Source organism: Zeus faber, assembly GCF_960531495.2.
Source record: "Zeus faber genome assembly, chromosome: 12".
Classification (NCBI taxonomy): Eukaryota; Metazoa; Chordata; class Actinopteri; order Zeiformes; family Zeidae; genus Zeus; species Zeus faber.
In genome coordinates, this window is record NC_137196.1 from 31,882,532 (window position 1) to 31,909,385 (window position 26,854).

Genomic DNA, 26,854 nt, shown 5'->3' on the forward strand with positions numbered 1-26,854 from the left:
AATGAGGGAGATAAGATTTATAGTAAGACACATTATGACATCATCATATTATTTACTATAAATTATATTTAGATTAAGACACTTTATGACGTCATCATATAATTTAATATAAATTATATTTACAGTAAGACTTTTATGACATATTATTTACTACTGTATAATGATATTAACAGTAAGATGTTTTATGAGGTCATCATATAATTTAATATAAATTATATTTACATTAAGATGCTTTATGACGTCATCATATTATTTACTATAAATGATATTTACAGTAAGATGCTTTATGACATATTATTTACTACTGTATAAAGATATTTACAGTAAGACGTTTTATGAGGTCATCATATTATTTAATATAAATGTACAGATTGTGATTGAGAATGTACAGTTGAAGCGTGTCCAGTGTGCAGCGTGGACTCGGTCACTCTGTAGTGTTTAGATGTTACCAAACTATGGATTTATGTGTATATTTATAAAGCTTCTTACCTGGTGGATGTCAGGAGCACGCAGTGGGATGAGGCCCCCCGGATGATGTCACCTTAAACATCAATTTGAACTGGAACTTGCCGCCCTCCCAACCTGAGCTGGGCGTGGCCCCCATCCCTGCAGAAGGAGAGCGGTTAAAGAAAGAATCCGTGATCGGAGAGCGTTGCTCGTCCGATCCAAACGTCTCCGCATTTAATCACAGATTTCGGAACCTCGGCACATTGAAAACCTGTAATATGTAGCTAACACGACTAAACTGGACCCTGTGTATTGCTGCCAGCAGCTTTATTTATCATTATTATTATTATTATTATTATTATTATTATTATGTTTGAGTGTAAGATAATAAAAATGATTGTAAAGTAAATAATCAGAAATGTCTCTTTCCTGCTCCCTGCTTCCTGCTTCCTGTTTCCTGCTCCCTGCTTCCTGCTTCCTGCTTCCTGCTTCCTGCTTCCTGCTTCCTGCTTCCTGCTCCCTGCTTCCTGCTTCCTGTTTCCTGCTTCCTGCTTCCTGCTCCCTGCTTCCTGCTTCCTGCCCCAGGGCATTCTGGGATCTGGTCTGGCTCTGAAGGTCCAGGAGCAGCACCGACAGAAGCACTTTGAGAAGCGGCGGCACCCGGCGGCCGGACTCATTCAGGTGAATGTTAATATGATTATTGAAACCATTATAAATATCATACCAACGTGATGTCAATGTTACATTTCCAACATAAATTAATATTTTATTTTATTTTAGCATTTCATATACAATATGTATTTTTTGTGGCCTTGGATTTCTTTAAAGCCACTCACAAATCATATTATTATCTTATTATTTTTATGATATATATGATGCATATATTTGATTTTTTGTATGTATGTTTGTATATATTAATTAAAATCACATTACTACAACTACTACTACTACTACTACTACTACTTTTAATAATAATAGTAATAATAATAATAATAATGATAATATTATTATTATTTTATTATTATTACTATTTCAATGCAATACATTAAAATATATCATAATAATAATAATAATAATAATAATAATAATAATAATAATAATAATATTATTATTATTATTATTAGTAGTAGTAGTAGTAGTAGTTGTAGTAGTAGTAGTAGTAGTAGTATGATTATTATGTTATATTTTAATGTATTGGTTTAAATGTGTAATTATTCAGTCGGCCTGGCGCTACTACGCCACCAACCCTATCAGAGACGACCTGATCGGCACCTGGAGGTTCTACGAGACGGTCATCTCCCTGCCCTGCTTCAGGTGGGTGCTCCACACACCCAGCTCCACCTGCATAACAAGTATGTCTGGTTCTATAACAAATAATGTGTTAAATGTGTAACTAGTTTGACAAGTTATTTAACCATGTCTTGTTGAATAACTTGTTTGTCTCATTGTATAACTAGTATGACTAGTCCTATTCAGTCAACTATTCTCCCAGGTCTGGATAAAATATGAACTGTTACAACCTTCACCTCATATATGGTAATAAACTACTTCCTGTTTTCCCATTTAAACCGGACGTTAGCCTTCTCCGTCCTTCCTGTACAAGCTAGTGTTAGCGTTAGCATGTAGCAGAGTGATACGAGGGAATCCTGGAGAAGTGGTTGCCGTGGAAACGTTGGCTATCACCCGACAGCGTGGTTACTCATAAATAACTGAGCGCTGGTTGATCTGCTGCCGATCAGAAGCCCACTGAGCCGTGTCGTGTTTTCATTTGATTTGATTTTTGAGAAATTAAATTGTGATTTTCTTTAGTTCTAGAAAGCTGTTTTCTTTATTCAGGACATTCTAAAGTTGGAATCGAACCAATGTTTCAAAAAGTAATTTTAACAAGAGATATATCGATAATATTGGAGCTAATCACCTGAAGCTGTAACAGTTTGAACTCTGTGTCTTTGTTGTGAGCGTTTGAGAAGGAACGTTCTAAAAGGCTTCATGTGGATTTAAATTGAAATGTATTTTTATTAATTCATTAAAGTTTGATAAATGTGTCTCCGTGTTGGCAGCACTGACACAACATGTGCTGCCAATTTCCTGCTAAAATCCAAAGGCTTTTCCTTTCCTTGTTAAGCCTCTTAGTGTGTCCCTCTGAAGGGGTTTCCACTTCCTGTTTAACCATTTCCACTTCCTGTCCAACCGTTTCCTCTTCCTGTCGCTGCGTCCTCAGGAAGGATCCTCTGGAGGGGATGAGGTAGGTGTGCAGCACATCGTTGAGCTCTGCTTTAATGATTAATCCTCCCACTTTGGAAAAGTTCCCGCGCTACTGGGCGTGGCACGACCCCCTGAGCCGCCCGCTGACTCCTCAGGCGGACGCTCATTATTTCATTCGACAAATTCATATTTTTACAAAGGTGATGTGGAGATGAGTGCGAGCAGAGAGCGTGTTGATGGATCCCTGTGACATCACTCCTGGAAGACATCTTTGAAGCTGTGCATCATCTCTCATCTCTCTCTCTCTCTTTCCATCCCTCCATTTTCTCGCCACGTATCTGGGTCTCGGTTGCTGGGTTTTCTCGGTAACAGGCAACCACCTCTTGGCCCCGCCCGCTAGCAGCTGCTTTGAACAGGGTCCATTTGAACTCGGAGGTAGGAGTTGGAACCTCTCCAGACAGGGTCCTCTCACAGTGGTTCCCATGGAAACCCTCTCTTCCTGTGTCCTCTGTTCCTCTGTTCTGTGGTCCGCATGCTCAGCGCCCCCGGGGGATGACCAGGGGCCTGATGGGGGCGCGGAGCTGCCGGCATAGCGCAGGGGCATGGCGGGCCGCTCTGCGCCCGTGGCTGGTTGCTGTAGGTTTGGTGCCACCAGGTACGGGAGGTGGGCGTGCTAGGGCGCGGTCGGGTCTGGTGGGAGGAGGTCCGCATGGTTGCTCTCCGGCCTGCTGTGTGGGCGTGGTTGGCTGGGGGGGCGGCTGGGTGGGCCTCCCCACCGGCTGGGCTGGAGTCCTGCGCTGCCAGGTGCCTTCTGCCCCACCAGCCACCCTGGGGGGGCTGCTTGCTGTTGTGGCTGTTGGGTGGGGTGCAGGGGGTGGCTGGTGGCCTTTGCTCCCGCTGCGCGGCTTCTCTGCGGCAGGTGCCGGGGGTGATGAAGGGCCCATATATCAGGCGGCCTGCTGGCCTTGGCGCGGGGGGCTAACATTCGGGTGCCCTGCGCTGAGCACACTCGGCTACGTGGATGGACGCTCGGCGCTCGTGGCTGGGCTGGGCTCGTGGCTCAAGGCGCCTGGTGGGCTGCGGTGGGGCTGGCCTCGCCTTTGCCTGGGCGTGGGTGGGCATGGGGGTCCCGCCAGCTCGCCTTCGGAGCAGGCGGTTCGGGCGGGGTGTCGGTCTGTCGGCGCGGGGCCTGGCCCCGCGCCTGCGGTCCGTGCCTGGCGCCCGCGTCTCGTGCCCGCTTCTGGGGTTGGGTTGTATGTGTGCGCCCCTGGGGCGCGGGGTGGCTTCTGTGGCTGTAGGGCAGGGTGCCCGGGGCTTTCCTGCAGCTGCAGGGCTCGGGGGGGAGGGGCATTGGGGCCCTTTCCGTTGCTTGGAGGCACCACAACATAATACCAACCTTATAACACGCACCAACCACCTGGTACAAGTCCTGTACACACACACACACACACACCCCAGCAGCCTCCTGGTTGCATTTCTCTCCTTTTCTCCCTCATTTACTGTCATAACTATGACAGGAAGAGGCCACGTCACCAGTTGTAGTTCCAGTTTTCCTGGACCTGATTCACTGTTTCTATACATGTTCTCGTCTGATGTTTGTTTGTTGTACATGTTGTTTGTTTCTATGTTTATGTTTTTCCATGAACATGTTGTTGTTTGTTTCTATGTTTGTTTTTTCATGTACATGTTGTTGTTTGTTTCTATGTTTGTTTTTTCATGTACATGTTGTTTGTTTCTATGTTTATGTTTTTTCATGTGCATGTTGTTGTTTGTTTCTATGTTTATGTTTTTCCATGTACATGTTGTTGTTTGTTTCTATGTTTGTTTTTTCATGTACATGTTGTTGTTTGTTTCTATGTTTGTTTTTTCATGTACATGTTGTTTGTTTCTATGTTTATGTTTTTTCATGTGCATGTTGTTGTTTGTTTCTATGTTTATGTTTTTCCATGTACATGTTGTTGTTTGTTTCTATGTTTGTTTTTTCATGTACATGTTGTTGTTTGTTTCTATGTTTGTTTTTTCATGTACATGTTGTTTGTTTCTATGTTTATGTTTTTTCATGTGCATGTTGTTGTTTGTTTCTATGTTTATGTTTTTTCATGTACATGTTGTTGTTTGTTTCTATGTTTATGTTTTTTCATGTGCATGTTGTTGTTTGTTTCTATGTTTATGTTTTTCCATGTACATGTTGTTGTTTGTTTCTATGTTTGTTTTTTCATGTACATGTTGTTGTTTGTTTCTATGTTTGTTTTTTCATGTACATGTTGTTTGTTTCTATGTTTATGTTTTTTCATGTGCATGTTGTTGTTTGTTTCTATGTTTATGTTTTTCCATGTACATGTTGTTTGTTTCTATGTTTATGTTTTTCCATGTACATGTTATTTGTTTCTATGTTTATGTTTTTCCATGTACATGTTGTTGTTTGTTTCTATGTTTGTTTTTCCATGTACATGTTGTTGTTTGTTTCTATGTTTGTTTTTCCATGTACATGTTGTTTGTTTCTATGTGTATTTGTGTCACCGTGGTGATTCTCCCTCTTGCAGTAGTAATGATGATTGAATGCTACATGGTCAGATGGTTCTCCAATGAGGGGCTTGCTGGTGGTTGTGTGCTCTGCTCGTCCCACAGCTCGTACACAGGACAGAGTTGTTGCAGCAGTTGTTGATGATTAAAGATGAATAAAGAGTTTCATTGCAGCTTGACAAGTTCAACTCCACTTGCAACTAACTCTGTGCTACATGTAGTGGAACAAGTACTCTGTGTAGTATGTCCAGCATGATGACAGCACAGGTAAAAAAAAACAAAAAAAAGGAAACCCTCACTTCCTGTTTGGGCTTCCTAGGCCTGTCCAGTGGCCTACCCCCACCCCCATCTCTCACTACCAGGTGGTGCTAGACAGCTCTGCTCCTCTATTCACCCGACTGGATATCATTCCAAGGTGCCCTAGTACCAGATACACGGCCCCCTGGTGGTGGAACATGGTATTTGTTCTGAACAGTCCATAGCACAGAAGTCCAATAACAAAGTGCCGTTTGGGTTCAGATTGCTCCGCTACCTCCATCGCTGCCCACCAGGGGGCGTTACAGTCCCTCACTAGAACCATGGTGTCACCAGGTGGAGTGTTCTCCACCCTACTGGCTCCTAGAAGGTGGTGCACTCTGAACTGCTGTTGAAACAGTCCTCCCTCTGGACGCTGGGACCAGCTCCACCCGAGTAGAGCCACCCCAGTGGCTGGAACCAAGACCTGGACCTGGACCAGGAGTGGACCCTGGTCTGGAGCGGACCCAGGTCTGTCCATCTCTCTGTCTGTCTCTCGTCTGTCTCTCTGTACAAAGTGCTTGGTTGGTGGCTGCTAAGCAACACAGTGTGTTTGGATCTGACTGTTTGATCTGAAATGGGTCAGTTCTGCTCTGACGCCTCAGACGATGGACGGAGTAGAACATGGAGAACAGCTCCAGTGTCGTGGAGGAGAGTGTAACTGGAGCCGCAGCCCGACGGGGTTGAAAACGTGGAGCGTCCAGCTCGACTCGACTCCCACCGATGGAAACAATACCCTACAGTGTGTGGGGGTGGGGGTGGGGGAGGGTGGAGGGGGAGGGGGAGGGGGAGGGTGGAGGGGGTCTGTGATGCTCCTCAGACCAAGAAGAAAAGAAAATTAGACCTCTAGTCCAAGTCAACAAGACAAGAGGGAAGATAAAAACACACACACACACACACACACACACACATATTAACACACACATAAACACACACACACACACACACACACACACACACATAAACACACACATAAACACACATACACACACACACACACACACACATAAACACACACATAAACACACATACACACACACACACACACATAAACACACACATAATCACACACACACATTAACACACACATAATCACACATAAACACACACACACATAAACACACATAAACACACACACACACATATTAACACACACACATAAACACACACATAAACACACAAACACACATATTAACACATACATAAACACACACATAAACACACAAACACACATATTAACACACACACATAAACACACACATAAACACACAAACACACATATTAACACATACATAAACACACACATAAACACACACACACACATATTAACACACACACATAAACACACACATAAACACACAAACACACATATTAACACATACATAAACACACACATAAACACACACACACACATATTAACACACACACATAAACACACACATAAACACACAAACACACATATTAACACACACATAAACACACACACATAGACACACACACACACACAAACATATAAACACACACACACACATATTAACACACACACATAAACACACACATAAACACACAAACACACATATTAACACATACATAAACACACACATAAACACACACACACACATATTAACACACACACATAAACACACACATAAACACACAAACACACATATTAACACACACATAAACACACACACATAGACACACACACACACAAACATATAAACACACACATAAACACACACACACATTAACACACACGCATAAACACACACACATATTCAAGATTCAAGATTCAAGATTTTTTAAGCATACATATACATACTTCCATACATATATGCAGTGAAATGTAATGCAACGCACCCGGTGATAGCACACAATATGTCCTAGGAAAAAAAAGAAAATAAAATTCCTTTCTAATAGACCGACTAACTGACTCCTAAAACGTAATACAGTAAGTGGAATACTTATAGAATAAGATAAAAATATATAGAATAAAATACAATAAAAATGAATTGAAATAAAATGGAATAGATAGAAGGAATATGCCTATGTATATACAGATATGTGCATTTAAAGTGGCATGTGAATTAAAGTGGCATGTGAATGTGAATAGAGTGAGGTAGTGTTTGGGATAATACAGCACAGTATACAACAGTACGGCGCAGCAATACGGCATCACGAACAACCCTGAACAGTGACACAGTATGCGGTACAGTACGCTACATACAGTACAGTAGGTAGTGGAGCCTAGTGCATGGCTCAGTTAGGACCCCTGGTGAGGTCAGCATTGACAGTTCTAATGGCTTGAGGGAAGAAACTCCGTCTCAGTCTCTCTGTTCTCGCTGTGTGACTGCGGAGGCGCTTGCCTGACCGCAGCAGCTGAAACAGTCCGTTGTTGAGTGATGAGGATCCTTTATGATCCTACGGGCTCTGCTGCTACACCTCCTGGTGTATAACTCCTGCAAGGGGGGAGGGTAGTTCCAGTGGTACGTTCAGCTGAAGGCACCACCCTCTGCAGGGCCCGCCTGTCCTGGGCAGTACAGTTCCCAAACCAGGCAGTGATGTTGCCTGTCAGGATGCTCTCCACTGCTCCAGAGTGGAAGGACTTGAGGATCCTCACCGAGACCCGGAATTTCCTCAGCTGCCTGAGGTGGTAGAGACGCTGCCTCGCCTTTCTCACCAGAGTGTCTGTGTGAGCAGTCCATGTTAAGTCCTCTGTGATGTGGACTCCCAGGTATTTGAAGCTGCTCACCCTATCGACAGAAGTCCCATTAATCCACAAGGGCGCGTGCGTCCTCGATTGTGATCCACGCCTAAAGTCCACAATCAGCTCCTTGGTTTTGCTGACGTTCAGGTGGAGGCTGTTGTCCTGGCACCAGAGTGACAGGTCAGCCACCTCCTCGCGGTAGGCCTTCTCATCGCAGTCGGTGATCAGGCCCACGACCACGGTGTCGTCAGCAAACTTGATGATGGTGTTGGAGCTGGACCTGGCCACACAGTCGTGTGTGTACAGGGAGTACAGTAGGGGGCTGAGGACGCAGCCCTGGGGGGATCCTGTATTCAGGGTGAGGGAGCTTGACATGTACTTCCCCACATTGACCACCTGGGGGCGGCCTGTGAGGAAGTCCAGGATCCAGGTGCACAGCGGACCATTCAATCCGAGCTCCAACAGCTTGACAGCCAGTCTGGTGGGGACTATGGTGTTGAAAGCTGAACTATAATCAATGAACAGCATTCTCACATAGGCCCCCTTCTGGCCATCCAGGTGCGTGAGCGTGGTGTGCAGTACCTGGGAGACCGCGTCATCCGTGGATCTGTTCTGCCGGTACGCGAACTGCAACGGGTCCAAGGTGCGGGGGAGGGAGGCGCAGATGTAATCCTTAATCAGCCTCTCGAAACACTTCATGACCACCGAGGTGAGGGCCACCGGACGGTAGTCATTCAGGCAGGTTGGAGAGGCGATCTTCGGGACAGGAACGACGGTGGACCTCTTGAAACAGGATGGGACCACTGATTCAGCCAGGGAGATGTTTACATTTACATTTACATTTAGTCATTTAGCAGACGCTTTTATCCAAAGCGACTTACAAGGGAGAATAACATTCAAGCTACATTGCGACAGAGATTAGTGTAACAACAACATTCGTGTAACAATAAATACTGCAAGGTGGTGCTAAGTAATTGTAGGTTAGGACAGGATGTACTCACTGAAGAGCTGGGTCTTCAGGTGCTTCTTAAAGACAGAGAGGGAGGTCCCCGCTCTGGTCATTTTTGGCAGCTCGTTCCACCAACGTGGAACTACAAATGAGAATAGCCTGGATTGCTGTGGCTGTATGGCCGGCAGAGCCAGGCGACGCTCATTTGACGAGCGCAGCATCCAGGGGGCAACATGTGCTCTTACAAGAGCATTTAAGTAGGCGGGAGCATTCCCAGCAATCACTCTGTAGGCCAGCATAAGAGACTTGAACTTGATGCGGGCGGCTACAGGTAACCAGTGGAGCTCGATGAGCAGCGGAGTGACATGTGCCCTCTTTGGCTGGTTGAACACCAGTCGCGCCGCCGCGTGTTGAATATTGTGGTGATGTTGAATATTGTGGTGAACACCGGAGCTAGCTGGTTAGCACAGGTCTTCAGTACTTGCCCAGATATGCCATCTGGGCCCGCAGCTTTCTTGGTGTTCACCCGGATCAAAGCCCTCCTGACCACGTGCACGGACACTGAGAGTGCGCGCTCATCCCCAGCGGTGTAACTCAAATTAGCCGGCGAGCTAGCGGTGCTGCTGCCAGACTCGAACCGCGCATAAAAGGAGTTCAGTTGGTTGGCCAGGGAGGCGTCCGCACTCGTGGCTGGGGAGGAGCTGCTCTTGTAGTTAGTTATTGTTCGCAGCCCCTCCCACAAGCGTCTTGTGTCCCCCCGCTCCATCTGCAGCTCCACGGTGTCTCTGTACGTCCGTTTGGCGTCCCTCACCGCCCTCCGCAGATTGTACGACGCCGCTTTGTAATTGTCCATGTTACCAGATACAAGTCCGTCGTTGTAAGCGGCCGTGCGCGCATTCAGAGCGCAGCGGATGGATTTATCAACCCATGGTTTCTGGTTTGGAAATATCCGAACTTTCACCGTGGGAACGATTTCATCCGCGAGCGTAGCCACAAAACTTACTACAGCCTCCGTAAACTCGCTGACGTCACTTGAACCTGTTTGGAACATGTCCCAGTCTACGTCAGTCAGAGCGTCCTGAAGCGCAGCCTCCGATTGGTCCGTCCACCGCTTCACTTCCCTCGTCATCACCAGATCCCGCGCGATCAGAGGCCTGTAAACAGGAAGCAGCGAGATCGCGGCGTGATCTGATTTCCCGAAAGCAGGAAGCGACACGGGCTTGTATCCGTTCTTGTAAGGAGTGTAACAATGGTCCAGAGTTCTGTCTCCCCTGGTGGCACACGTGATGTGTTGGTGGAAATTCGGCAGAACCTTTATAAGGTTGGCCCTATTTAAGTCCCCAGTCACCACCACAGCCGCGTCGGGATGTCGGTTCTGAAATCCGCACAACACATCGTACAGAACCGACAGAGCTGCGTCGGTGTCCGCTTGCGGTGGGATATAAACGGCTGTAATGATGACCGTGCTGAATTCGGCATAGTATGGTCAGCTGTTCCAGGTTCGGCGAGCAGGAGTGGGAGAGGAATTTGGTGTTGTTGGCGTTACACCAGCGGTTGTTTACCATTAGGCAGACGCCTCCACCTTTGGGTTTCCCCGACTCTCCCGTTCTGTCGCCGCGGAACACGGAGAAGGCCTCGGCTGGACGTATGGCTTCATCCGGCACCAGTGGGTTCAGCCATGTTTCCGTCAGACAGAGGACGCAACAGTTCCTCGTGTCTCGCTGGAATTGAATCCTCGCTCGAAGTTCATCCATCTTGTTCTCCAGGGACTGGACGTTGGCAAGAAGGATGCTTGGCAGAGGTGGACGGTAAGGTTGCGTCCTCATTCTGACCCGGATGCCGCCTCGTTTACCTCGGTGCTTCCTCCGTGGGCCGGCTCGTGGAACAGCGACTCCATCTTTGTTGTTGTAGTTGTTGCGAGTGTTCCCGCGTAGGATTTCCGCCGGCCACTCTGCTCCCACGGATAAAAAGTCCCAAAGTTGTTCGTTTAGGGAAAGTTTTATATCCATGAGTGCATCGCGGCCGTATGAGTTAATTGTTGTTGTTTTTCAGGCGAACATTGTGATTAAAAAAAGGAAAAAAATACTAAAGAGTAAGAAAGTAACCGGAGCGCCGGCGCAGGCGACCGCTAGGGGCGGCGCCACTATCGCCAACGATCGCCAACGATATTAAAACACACATACACACACACATATAAACACACACATAAACACACACACACACATATTAACACACACATAAACACACACACACACATATAAACACACACACACACTTTTAAACACACACAAATACACACACAAATACACACACACACACAGACACACACATATAAACACACACACAAATACACACACATATAAACACACACACATATACACACACACACACACAAACACACACACGCACATATAAACACACACACACATAAACACACACACACACACACACTTTTAAACACACACAAATACACACACACACACACACACATATAAACACACACATAAACACACACACACACATATTAACACACACATAAACACACACACACACATATAAACACACACACACACTTTTAAACACACACAAATACACACACAAATACACACACACACACAGACACACACATATAAACACACACACAAATACACACACATATAAACACACACACATATACACACACACACACAAACACACACACGCACATATAAACACACACACATAAACACACACACACACACACACTTTTAAACACACACAAATACACACACACACACACATATAAACACACACACAAATACACACACACACAGACACACACATATAAAAACACACACAAATACACACACATATAAACACACACACATACACACAAACACACACACACACATAAACACACACATATTAACACACACATAAACACACACACACACACACACACATACACACATAAACACACACACAAATACACACAAACACACACACACACATATAAACACACACTCACATTTAAACACACACACATATTAACACACACATACACATAAACACACACACAAATACCCACACACACATATAAACACACACACAAATACACAAGCATATACACACACACAAATACACAAGCATATACACACACACAAATACACATGCATATACACACACACAAATACACACACAGAAACACACACACACATACATATAAACACACACACATAAACACACACACAAATACATACAAACACACACACACATGAACACACACATGCACATAAACACACACACACACACACAGACACACTTATAAACACACATATAAACACACACACACAAACATACACACACACACACACACATATAGACACCCACACAAATACACACACACACACAGACACACACACACATAAACACGTAAACACACACACACACACACTTTTAAACACACACATAAACACACACATATTAACACACACATAAACACACACACACACACACACATACACACATAAACACACACACAAATACACACAAACACACGAACATATATAAACACACACTCACATATAAACACACACACATATTAACACACACATACACATAAACACACACACAAATACACACACACACACATATAAACACACACACAAATACACACGCATATACACACACAAATACACACGCATATACACACACACACAAATACACACACATAAACACACACACACTTACATATAAACACACACACACATAAACACACACACAAATACACACATGAACAGACACATGCACATAAACACACACACAAATACACACACACACACACAAACACACACATATAAACACACATATAAACACACACACAAACATACACACGCACACACACACACATATAAACACCCACACAAATACACACACACACAGACACACACACATAAACACGTAAACACACACACACACACATTTTTAAACACACACATAAACACACACACACTTTTAAACACACACAAATACACACACACACATTTTTAAACACACATAAACACACACACACACACATATAAACACACACATAAACACACACACACACATATTAACACACACATAAACACACACACACACATATAAACACACACACACACTTTTAAACACACACAAATACACACACAAATACACACACACACACAGACACACACATATAAACACACACACAAATACACACACATATACACACACACACACACAAACACACACACGCACATATAAACACACACACATAAACACACACACACACTTTTAAACACACACAAATACACACACACACACACATATAAACACACACACAAATACACACACACACAGACACACACATATAAAAACACACACAAATACACACACATATAAACACACACACACACATACACACAAACACACACACACACATAAACACACACATATTAACACACACATAAACACACACACACACACATACACACATAAACACACACAAATACACACAAACACACACACACACATATAAACACACACTCACATATAAACACACACACATATTAACACACACATACACATAAACACACACACAAATACCCACACACACACATATAAACACACACACAAATACACAAGCATATACACACACACAAATACACATGCATATACACACACACAAATACACACACATAAACACACACACACATACATATAAACACACACACATAAACACACACACAAATACATACAAACACACACACACATGAACACACACATGCACATAAACACACACACACACACACAGACACACACATATAAACACACATATAAACACACACACACAAACATACACACACACACACACACACATATAAACACCCACACAAATACACACACACACAGACACACACACATAAACACGTAAACACACACACACACACACTTTTAAACACACACATAAACACACACATATTAACACACACATCAGCATCCTAACACCCAGGCAGAGCAAACGCATGAAGAACTGATTTGTTTGCCGGTGTCCGTTGCCATGGTAACGCTTTACGGCGAGTCGCTCCTTCCATTTTGGTTTCTTGCTGCAACGAACCAATCAGGTTGCACTTTGCAGCGGGTTGATGTGTGACATCACACCGGGGACAGTTTGGGACGTCTCTGTGTTTGTACAGAGGTTGTGTTGATGTTTCACTGCATATATGTACGACCGTATGTATATGTATGTGACAAATAATCTCTTGAACTTGAACTTGAACTTGAACTTGTCGTTGAGGCCGTGCTTCATAAGCTTGTTCCACAAACCTCCTGAGTTTACATCCAGATTCCGGTGTTTTTTATTAAAAGCTGCAAGGAGAACTCTGTCCACCGTTAATGTTGCCGTGACAACAGCTCTGTGATCTCGGGACACTCGGAGAAATCCGTCCTCAAAACCCGACTTTGCCGGGAGGACGTCAGATCGTACCGAGTTCCGACTCCAATGGAATGCAGCCGACGGTATTACCAGAGCGGCTTCAGGGTGTGAGACACTACTAAACTGTGACGCCAGTCCTCCAGTTCTCCCTGTCCTCCGGGGTTGAACCTTTTCTGGGCTATCACATGGTCATGAGGACATGTGTATTGTGTACTACTACTACCACTGCGACGTCCACACAGAGGAGTGGAGACACAACGATGGCAAAGTACAAACAAAAAAGCAGGTTTCAGAAATTTTAAAATGTAGTCGAGAAAGAAAAAGCAAAACTTCCAAAAAAAGGAGTTTCTTTAAGAAGGAAGAGGAGAACGGTCCGAGCGCCTCCATCCAACAGCGCTGCAGACGGTGAGAGCGGCGTGCAAGAGGACGCGCCGGAGCCGGAGCCGGAGCCGGAGCCGGAGCCGATCACTGCATGAAGAAAAGAAGGAAAGAAGGATGGAAGGGGGGAGGAAGGAGGGAGGAAGAAGGCTGGAGGAAGGAAGGAGGGAGGAAGAAGGAAGGAAGGAGGAAGAAGGAAGGAAGGAGGGAGGAAGAAGGAAAGAAGGAAGAAGGAGGGAGGAAGGAAGACTGAAGGAAATAATGAAGTAGGGAGGAAGAGTGAAGGAGGAAGGAAGGCAGCAGACAGAATAGCAAGCAGAGCATGATGCATGGTGATGGGGCCCGTTCTGAGCATCTTGCCTTGGGGCCCGTTCTGAGCATCTTGCCTTGGGGCCCGTTCTGAGCATCTTGCCTTGGGGCCCGTTCTGAGCATCTTGCCTTGGGGCCCGTTCTGAGCATCTTGCCTTGGGGCCCGTTCTGAGCATCTTGCCTTGGGGCCCGTCCTGTTTCACCGCTGGCAGCTGCTCCCAAATATTTAATGGAGAGTTGACGTCATTTTTACCGTTAAAAACTTTTTTTAGCCTGACGAGCTGATGATAAAAACAAAAACAACAGGAGGCTGTTAGTCTGTCTACCTGGGCTGTCTGTCTACCTGGGCTGTCTGTCTACCTGGGCTGTCTGTCTACCTGGGCTGCCTGTCTACCTGGGCTGTCTGTCTACCTGGGCTGTCCGTCTACCTGGGCTGCCTGTCTACCTGGGCTGCCTGTCTACCTGGGCTGCCTGTCTACCTGGGCCGTCTGTCTACCTGGGCTGTCTGTCTACCTGGGCTGCCTGTCTACCTGGGCTGTCTGTCTACCTGGGCTGCCTGTCTACCTGGGCTGTCTGTCTATCTGGGCTGCCTGTCTACCTTCGCTGCCTGTCTACCGGGCTGTCTGTCTACCTGGGCCGCCTGTCTACCTTGGCCGCCTGTCTACCTGGGCCGTCTGTCTACCGGGGCTGTCTGTCTACCTGGGCCGCCTGTCTACCGGGGCTGTCTGTCTACCTGGGCTGCCTGTCTACCTGGGCTGCCTGTCTACCTGGGCCGTCTGTCTACCTGGGCCGCCTGTCTACCTGGGCCGCCTGTCTACCTGGGCCGTCTGTCTACCGGGGCTGTCTGTCTACCTGGGCCGCCTGTCTACCGGGGCTGTCTGTCTACCTGGGCTGCCTGTCTACCTGGGCTGCCTGTCTACCTGGGCTGCCTGTCTACCTGGGCTGCCTGTCTACCTGGGCCGTCTGTCTACCTGGGCTGCCTGTCTACCTGGGCTGCCTGTCTACCTGGGCTGTCTGTCTACCTGGGCTGCCTGTCTACCTGGGCTGCCTGTCTACCTGGGCCGTCTGTCTACCTGGGCCGCCTGTCTACCTGGGCCGCCTGTCTACCTGGGCCGTCTGTCTACCTGGGCTGCCTGTCTACCTGGGCTGTCTGTCTACCTGGGCTGCCTGTCTACCTGGGCTGTCTGTCTACCTGGGCCGCCTGTCTACCTGGGCCGTCTGTCTACCTGGGCTGCCTGTCTACCTGGGCTGTCTGTCTACCTGGGCTGTCTGTCTACCTGGGCTGCCTGTCTACCTGGGCTGTCTGTGTACGCTGTGCAGTACGGTGGCCGGAAGGAGACGAGTTCTGCAAGAAGCAGCTTGAACTTATATTTTTAGGTGATGATGTCACAAAGCGCCCGCTCCTGAAATGAATGAAATGACGACTGTTTTCATTTCTGCTCCAGATGTAGATGGATAATCCATCAAACTGGAACGACAAGACGTCTGAAGGTCCCGCTTCCAACCGGACCTCAACATGCGTGGGGCCGTTGTCGTGTTTCAGATAATAGGGACAATCTGGATCTCCGTCTACAGCTGGATCGCTAATAAATCCATAAATCGCTAAGAGGAGGATCGTTATGTTCGCTCTCTGAGCTGATTGTCACCGTGGCGACGTAGAAATAATCAGTATGTCTCTCTCCCTTTCTCCTTTAGCCAAAAGCTGAGTTTACTGGAGCGCGTTCGTCTTCCTAACGCCCGTGCGTCCGTAGGGTCGGGCCGGAAGTTGCCCGTCGCCCTGGGCAACGGCGACTCTATCGAGGAGAGTCCGTCCAAGGAGGCCAAGCCCGCCGGGTTCAGCAACAGGGAGCGGTTCCGCACGGCGTTCCGCATGAAGGCCTCTACACTGAGGCAGAGCTCTGAAGGTACCAACACACAGCAGCTGGATTCCATTTCATTCCATTGGAATACATTACATTTGATTAGATGACGTTACATCACATTATATTGCAATACATTACAGTACATGACAATACATTATATTGCCTGAGATTAGATAACATTACATTACATTGCAATACATTACATTACATTATATTACATTACAGCTCATTACATTAGATTAGATTAGTTTCGATCAGATCAGATTTGATTAGATCAGATTAAATTGGATTAGATCACACTGGATTTGATTAGATTACATAACAGTACATCCGATTATTTTAGATTTGATTACATTCGATTTCATTACATTACATTACAGTACATTCGATTAGATAAGATTAGAGTAGATCAGAGCTGGTCAGATAGATTAGATAAGATTAGATCAAATCAGATTAGATCAGATCAGATTAGATCAGATTAGACTGTATTACATTACATTGGATTTGATTAGATTAGATTACATTGCAATACATTATATTACATTAGATTAGATTTGATCAGATCAAATCAGATTAGATAAGGTCTGATTAGATCATATAACATTAAATCAGATAAGATTAGATTAGATTAGATTAGATTAGATTAGATTAGATTAGATTAGATTAGATTAGATTGATTATATTATATTAGATTAGATTAGATTAGATTCATTTAGATTAGATCAGATTAGTTTAGATGAGATTAGATGAGATCAGATTAGTTTAAATTTGATAAAATTAGATTAGATTAGATCAGATTAGTTTAGATTAGTTTAGATTCGATTAGATCAGATTAGATTAGATAAAATCAGATTAATTTAAATTAGATTCGATTACATCAGATTAGATTCGTTTAGATTAGATTAAATTAGATCAAATCAGATTAGATTAGATTAGATCAAATCCGATTAGATTAGATAAGATTAGATTAGATTAGATTAGATTAGATTAGATTAGATTAGATTAGAAGATCAAATCAGATTAGATTAGATTAGATTAGATTAGATTAGAGCTGGTCAAATAGATTTGATTAGATCAGATCAAATTAGATTCGATCAGATCCGATCAGATCAGATTAGATCAGATTAGACTGTATTAGACTACATTGGATTTGATTTGATTAGATTAGATAAGGTCTGATTAGATCATATTACATTAAATCAGATTAGATTAGATTAGATTAGATTAGATAACATTAGATTACATTAGATTGGATTACATTACATTACATTATATTACATTAGATTAGATTTGATCAGATCAAATCAGATTAGATAAGGTCTGATTAGATCATATTACATTAAATCAGATAAGATTAGATTAGATTAGATTAGATTAGATTAGATTAGATTGATTATATTATATTATATTAGATTAGATTAGATTAGATTAGATTCATTTAGATTAGATCAGATTAGTTTAGATGAGATTAGATGAGATCAGATTAGTTTAAATTTGATAAGATTAGATTAGATTAGATCAGATTAGTTTAGATTAGTTTAGATTAGATTAGATCAGATTAGATTAGATAAAATCAGATTAATTTAAATTAGATTCGATTAGATCAGATTAGATTCGTTTAGATTAGATTAAATTAGATCAAATCAGATTAGATTCGATTAGATCAAATCAGATTCGATTAGATAAGATTAGATTCGATTAGATTAGATTAGATCAAATCAGATTAGATTAGATTCGATTAGATTAGATTATATTAGAGCTGGTCAAATAGATTTGATTAGATCAGATCAAATTAGATTCGATCAGATCCGATCAGATCAGATTAGATCAGATTAGACTGTATTAGATTACATTGGATTTGATTAGATTAGATTAGATAAGGTCTGATTAGATCATATTACATTAAATCAGATTATATTATATTAGATTAGATTAGATAACATTAGATTACATTAGATTGGATTACATTACATTAGATAAAGTCTGATGAGATCCTATTACATTAAATCAGATAAAATTAGGTTTGATTAGATTAGATTAGATTAGATTAGATTGATTAGATTCGATTAGATTAGATTAGTTTCGATTAGATTAGATTAGATTAGATCAGATTAGTTTAAATTAGATTAGATTAGATTAGATAAAATTAAATAGTTAGTTAGATTGGACTAGATTCAATTGTAGTACTTGTCATTCTCATTCAGGTTATTATTCCTTTTTAAATATCAAGTAGTAGATGTTTTTTATTGTTCTGTGTCAGGCTCATACTCTTGCTGATGCCCATGAGCAAGGCACTGGCTCTAGAGCTGGAGTCAGGATGGTTATTTACAGAGGTGACATTTCCCACAGTGATCAATAATGTGATTCTTCTTGTTCTCCTCCAGATGCCGGCACGCTGTCAGAGCCCCCCCTGGAGGAGAGGGGCTTCCCAGCAGACATCCTCCTGGAGGAGATGATCCCCACACTGAAGCTTGTCATCAGGGCCGTCAGGTCGGCATGAAAGCTCAAAAACAAAACGTTGTTGTTACGTGTTCGGGTTTAATTCTCCATGGAGGAACTTCTGTGTCTAGGATCCAGATCCATTCAGTGTCTGCTCTGTTCTGGGAAACTAGGATCCAAACATCATCTCTGGACATTCTCTCACGTCCTGGAAATTAAATAATGGTGAAGTTTAACTAGGAATCACTGTGCTCGGGACCCCCTGGAACCTCTGGAAGGACGTCTGGGAGGTCCACAGATCCCACATTGAGATCCACTGGTCTAGAGGATGCGAGGTATTGCAAGCCTCAGGTCATGTGACGCATGTAAAACCAAATCTCTTTGGGGACTTTATCCTTGATCCCACATCAGCTGCTATTATGTGCAGTGCCACTGCAATAGTTTGACTGAAGTGCCTTGCTCAAGGGCATCACCCCGTCTATGCTACTGATTACTACAGATAACTACAGATTATTACAGATTGTACAAATGTATTCTAATGTCAGCTACACCGTGGCCTCCTTCTGAAGCGTGAGGAATTAGCTTGAAGGGTGGCGGTGTCTCTGAAAACTCTAGCAGAGCAGAGGGGTTGTTTTCCCTCAGATCTGACTGAGCGGCGGCATTGTGCCGGCAAACCTACAGAACATAGGACACCTCGACACGATGCAGGAACATAATCCCGCTCAACGCAGGAACTTTATCCCGTCCGCAGGTCCAACAGATGAGTGATTAACCATGTGAACCTCCCTACACGGCCATTATCTGCCTCTGAAAGGACCTGGACCCTGCAGATCCAGGTCCTGATCCAGAGCCTGATAAAGTGTCTCTCTGTGCTGTGTACAAAGGCTGCTGCAGTGGGGTGGTCCACCGCCAAATTTTTGAAATTGGGGTCCATGGAACATGTCCAGAAATATCTCCTGAAGTGTCACATTAAAAGTATTCATCCTAATTCATTGAGTGTAACTTTTGGGTCAAGGTCCTGTTTTCAGACTGGTATATAACGAGTTAGACAGGTGTAGTTATTCATTGATGAAGGCTGTCACCAGAAGCTAGCCAGTTGATATGCCCAGAGGAGTGTGTTACCACTGACCGTTCAGCAAGGCACTATGGATGGCAAACCTAACCTAACCCTGTTAAGTCCCTTAAAGGACGACAGGAAAGGGCTGGTTGTGTTCGGCAGCTTCACCTGGTGGAGGATTTTTCCTGTTTAACACTTCCAAAAGCCTTCTTGGTACGTAGGTTCTCTTGGATTCACCACCACAAAGTTTGCAGTCGATATTTGATAGGTGATGTTTGATATTTGACTCCTGGCTTTGATCTGAACCGTCTTCCCCACAGGATCATGAGGTTCCTCTTGAACAAGAAGCTCTTTAAGGAGACACTGAGGCCTTACGACGTCAAGGACGTGATCGAGCAGTACTCGGCCGGACACCTGGACATGCTGTGCAGGATCAAATACCTCCAGACCAGGTGAGACAGCGCAGGAACCATGACCCCTCCTACGTCTGTACAATGGTTCCATTCTGTCCAAGGCTGCAGTTTGCCAAAATGAACCAACAAGATGCACTGTTGGATTGGTCACATTAGGATTCTTATCTTCCATCTCGGCGACTGAGTCCAACTTCTTCATGATAAGACAAAGACATGACGACGATGTTTGTCTGACGTCGTCTTGCTGCTGTTTTCCAGAATAGACATGATCTTCGCCCCTGGAGCTCCTCTTACCCCCAAAAACAAGAAGTCTGAGAAGAAACCCTTCAGCTACCCTCCCAACCAGTCCCCCAGGTACTGTACGCACCAACAAACACATCAGACCATTCATCCATCCTTATGTCCATCCATCCATCCAACCATCCATCCATCTATCATCCATCCATCCATTTTTATGTCCATCAATCCAACCTTTCATCCACCCACCCTTCCATCCATCATCCATCTGTTCATCCGTCCTGTCCAGTGTCATGGCACCTATTCGGGGTCCAGCCTGCAGGGTTGGCAGTTTAATGTGATAGTGTCTGGTGCTCCGAAACCGTCAAACCCACAGACACGAATGAATGATGTTTGTATTCAGAGTTGTCCACACATGCTGTGTGACAAGTTTGATCCACATCCCATCATATCTGTAAGATGAGTAAGTGAAAAACCGTTATGCCGGAGCCGACATACCAGAAGTAGACAAGCGAGTTACCAGGGTTTGGTGAAGCGGGGAGATTTGTTCCATCACCATCCAATGTGATATAATGTGATATATATGTGTGGGGTGTAGCTCTGGGGGGCATTTCACAAAAGGCGTGGTGCGCGGTGTGCTGGAATCTTGACTTGGTGTGTATTGGTTGCTCCGGGCACGATCTGCGCCAGGTCGAGACCAGAGACAGCAGGAAGTGATGCTGCAATCCATGGGAACTCAGAAAACTGTAATTCATGTCAATAGTCCAAAGGTCTGTTATCTTGGCCCTTTTCCACTGCATGATATCGACTGAGCTCCAACAGGAGAACAAATTGCTGCGACTAAACTGGACCATGTGCATTGCGGCCTGCAGCATTTCTTTATTTTATTATTGATATAGATTCCTTCTTTTTATTATCATTATTATTAATATATTTTCAAGTAATTTCTTTCAGAATGCCCGTTGGGTCCATCTGTAGACATTGTCCCTGTGTTCCAGGCACGAGTCCTACCTGACCAGAGCCTCCATGGCAGATAATGAAGACCAAAGCATGATGGGAAGATTTGTCCGAGTGGAGAGACAGGTGAGAACTACCACGTCATCTTACCTTATGCTACTTTTTCAACCTCATCTTACCTTATCCTACTTTATCCTACCTTATCCTACATTATCCTACCTTATGTTACCTTATCTTACCTTAGCTTACCTTATCTTACCTTATCCTAACTTATCCCACCTTATCCGACCGTATCTTACCTTATCCTACCTTATCCTATCTTATCCTATCTTATCCTACCTTATACTACCTTATCCTATCTTATCCTACCTTATCTTACCTTATCCTAACTTATCCTACCTTATCCGACCTTATCCGACCTTATCTTACCTTATCCTACCTTATCCTAGCTTATCCTACCTTATCTTACTTTATCCTACCTTATCCTACCTTATCCGACCTTATCTAATCTTATCTTACCTTATCCTACCTATCCAACCTTATACTACCTTAATTTACCTTATCCTACCTTATCCTACCTTATCCTGCCTTGTCCTATCTTAGCTTATCTTAGCTTAACCTACCTTATCCTACTTTATTTTAGCTTATCCTACCTTATCCTACCTTATCTTACCTTATCCTACCTTATCTTACCTTATCTTAGCTTATTTTACCTTATCTTTCCTTATCCTACCTTATCCAACCTTATACTACCTTATCTTACTTTATCTTACCTTATCTTACCTTATCTTACCTTATCCTACCTTATCCTACCTTATCTTACGTTATCCTACCTTATCTTACGTTATCCTACCTTAACTTACCTTATCTTACCTTATCTTAGCTTATTCTACCTTATCTTACCTTATCCTACCTTATCCAACCTCATACTACCTTATCCTACCTTATCCTACCTTATCCTATCTTATCTTACTTTATCCTACCTTAACATACCTTATCTTACCTTATCTTACCTTATCCTACCTTATCCTACCTTATCTTAGCTTATCCTACCTTATCTTACCTTATCCTACCTTGTCCTACCTTATCTTAGTTTATCGTACCGTATCCTACCTTATCTTACCTTATCTTACCTTATCCTACCTTATCTTACCTTATCCTACCTTATCTTACTTTGTCCTACCTTAACTTACCTTATCTTACCTTATCTTACTTTATCTTACCTTATCTTACCTTATCCTACCTTACCTTACCTTATCTTAGCTTATCTTACCTTATCCTACCTTATCCTACCTTATCTTAGCTTATTCTACCTTATCTTACCTTATCTTACCTTATCGTACCTTATCCTACCTTATCTTAGCTTATTCCACCTTATCCTACCTTATCTTACTTTGTCCTACCTTAACTTACCTTATCTTACCTTATCTTACCTTATCCAACCTTATCTTACTTTATTTTACCTTATCTTACCTTATCTTACCTTATCCTACCTTATCTTACTTTGTCCTACCTTAACTTTCCTTATCTTACCTTATCTTATCTTATCTTACCTTATCCTACCTTATCTTAGCTTATTCTACCTTATCTTACCTTATCTTACCTTATCGTACCTTATCCTACCTTATCCTACCTTATCTTAGCTTATTCCACCTTATCCTACCTTATCTTACTTTGTCCTACCTTAACTTACCTTATCTTACCTTATCTTACCTTATCCTACCTTATCTTACCTTATTCTACCTTATCTTACCTTATCCTACCTTATCCAACCTTATCTTACCTTATCTTACCTTGTCCTGCCTTATCTGAGCTTTTCTTTGCTTATCCTACCTTATCCTACCTTATCCTACCTTATCCTACCTTATCTTAGTTTATCCTACCTTATCCTACCTTATCTTACCTTATCTTAACTTATTCTACCTTATCTAACCTTATCTTACCTTATCCTACCATATCCAACCTTATACTAACTTAATTTACCTTATCCTACTTTTTCCTACCTTATCTTAGCTTATCCTACCTTATCTTACCTTATCCTACCTTATCCTACCTTGTCCTACCTTATCCTCCCCTACCTTATCTTGTCTTGGAGTCAGGAGTCAGAAGGCAGTAGCAACACACAGTGCTGCAGTCATCACAAACCCTCTGATGATGGAACTGCACTTGTTGTGTTTTCTCATTTGGAAACTGAAAGCTTGTGGTGGTGGAGGAGCAGCGCGGCTGAAAAACATTCATGTTGAGAAATGTGCTTTGTTTTCATAGAGAATGGTTCAATACCTTGTCGTCCATTTCGACAAACTGTTAACAAGGTATTTAGCTCCTCTGTAATCGAATAGAACATCCCAACAGTCTGATTGTGAAGACTATATCGACAGGTTCAACTTGACAGAAGGAGAAGGGCTTCAGGTCAGGAACTGCAGCAAAACCTTCAGAGTGAATCAAGTTTCAACTCCAGGTCCAGAGCAGTTGCTTCCCGCTCCAGTCCTGTGGACCCAACGTTCTGCTTCAGTCCTGTGGACCCAACGTTCTGCTCCAGTCCTGTGGACCCAACGTTCTGCTCCAGTCCTGTGGACCCAACGTTCTGCTTCAGATCTGTGGACCCAACGTTCTGCTTCAGTCCTGTGGACCCAACGTTCTGCTTCAGACCTGTGGACCCAACTTTCTGCTTCAGACCTGGGATCCTGGCTGCATTTGATGAACTCCTTTAGGGAAGCGTGCTGGCTCAGCTGTTAGCACTGCTGCCTCACAGCAAGAAGGTTATGGGTTCATACATGTTGCACATCCTCCCCATGTTCACGTGGGTTTCCTCGCGCCCTTAAAGACAGGCACATCAGGTTCATGCTCCTACGTATGACCTTGAGCAAGGCATTGACTCTGGCGCTGGAGTTGGGCACTGTTGCGTGGCTGCCCACTGCTCAGCAGAGCAGTCGATGGACTCAGTGATCTGCTGCTTCCTCTTGATTTTCCTCATTCTACTATGAGAGAACCGCTGCTCTAGAACTGAATGTTTCTCCTGGAGCCCTTGGGACTCCATCTTCTGGCCCCTGTGGTGCATTAGTCCAGCAGCAGGGCTGACGGCCATGACTTAAGGATTAAAGCTGTGTTGCATTACAACATCTCTCCCTTTGTTGAAAGTAAATCTCCCCCAAAGTAAAGCCCCTCCCTCCCTGTCACGACCATGAATCAATGAATCTATTCAGGTACATTTCATGTATGAACCCCACCCCCCACACCACCCATCTGCTCCGCCCAGCGGGTAAACTCTGGTGTGTGTGTGTGTGTGTGTGTGTGTGTATGTGTGATTGTGTATGTGTATGTGTAAGTGTATGTGTATGTGTGTATGTGTGTATATGTGTCTGTGTGTCTGTGTGTCTGTGTGTGTGTGTGTGTGTGTGTGTGTATGTGTATGTGTATGTGTATGTGTATGTGTATGTGTATGTGTATGTGTATGTGTATGTGTCTGTGTGTCTGTGTGTCTGTGTGTGTGTGTGTGTATGTGTGTGTGTGTGTGTGTGTGATTGTGTATGTGTATGTGTATGTGTATGTGTGTCTGTGTGTCTGTGTGTGTGTGTGTGTATGTGTGTGTGTGTGTGTGTGTGATTGTGTATGTGTATGTGTATGTGTGTCTGTGTGTGTGTGTGTGTGTCTGTGTGTCTGTGTGTCTGTGTGTGTGTGTGTGTGGTGTCTCCAGGTGGACGACATGGAGCGCAAGCTGGACTTCCTGGTGGACATGCACATGCAGCGCAGTGAGCACCTGCAGGTGGACTCAACCGGCGACGCCCGCATGACCATGGAGCCCTGCGACCCCCTCCTGGGGGGCGCCCCCGCCCTGCACCATGTCTTCCTGGGCTACGCCGAAGGCTTCTCACACGTTCCCTTCCAACTTCCTGTCAGCAAGGCTGACCGCTACGACTACCGCAAGCAGCCTGCAGAGGGCGCCCGAGCCGGGGAGGGCGGAGCGGAAGCCGAGGAAGGCTTGGGTTTTCCGACAGGGGGCCACCACCTGCCGCGGGCCCCCGTCCCCACCTACGCCGAGCGCCCGACCGTGCTGCCCATCAGCTGCCTGCGGGACTACAGCCAGGGGGGCGGGGGCCACGCCCTGGCAGGCCACATCTACTCTGAGCGGCTGGCGCCGGGCAGGACCACAGGGGGGGGCGACACGCCGCTCTCCATGCTGTCAGTGAACCACGAGGAGCTGGAGCGCTCGCCCAGCGGCTTCAGCATCTCTGGGGAGCGGGAGGTAGAGGAGGAGGAGGGGGCGGATAACCGGTGTGGCGGGCGGAGCCTGACCGGGGAGGGGGTGCGGCCTAGCTACCTGGCCCAGGGCGAGACGGACACCGACACCGAGCCCTTCACGCCCAGCGGGGGCGCTCTGCCGCTCTCCGCCACGGGGGAGGGCTTCGGGGACGCCGTGTGGAACTCTCCGCCGTGACGGTTGGACAGCCCCGCCCTCTGCCTCGCCCCCAGCCACGCCTCTAAGCCCTCTGCTGTTCGCTGGAAGCCGTGCGCATCAGGACCGGAGCTCGGCGGCCCTGGCAGGAGATGCTGCAAAGCCGTCATGGCCGCACACACGGCGCACTCTGAAATATTACTCATTAATATACATATTTACACCCAAAGCTTTATCTCTGCAAAGCATT

The 26,854-nt window shown here is 44.7% G+C and overlaps 1 protein-coding gene across 1 annotated transcript in view; it reads left to right on the forward strand.

The window, feature by feature from the left end:
* The window catches only part of kcnq3 (potassium voltage-gated channel, KQT-like subfamily, member 3), a gene marked incomplete at both ends in the record, with an annotated part of 70,892 nt that extends 44,246 nt beyond the window's left edge, over positions 1–26,646 (forward strand). The window contains 9 exons of the mRNA XM_080010543.1: positions 1,033–1,128; positions 1,667–1,761; positions 2,669–2,692; positions 16,942–17,150; positions 19,493–19,598; positions 20,925–21,056; positions 21,276–21,371; positions 22,253–22,337; positions 25,906–26,646. Of these exons, the coding sequence (XP_079866669.1) occupies positions 1,033–1,128; positions 1,667–1,761; positions 2,669–2,692; positions 16,942–17,150; positions 19,493–19,598; positions 20,925–21,056; positions 21,276–21,371; positions 22,253–22,337; positions 25,906–26,646 (1,584 nt within the window). The remainder of the gene's footprint in view (positions 1–1,032; positions 1,129–1,666; positions 1,762–2,668; positions 2,693–16,941; positions 17,151–19,492; positions 19,599–20,924; positions 21,057–21,275; positions 21,372–22,252; positions 22,338–25,905) is intronic.
* Positions 26,647–26,854: the final 208 nt, after the last annotated feature.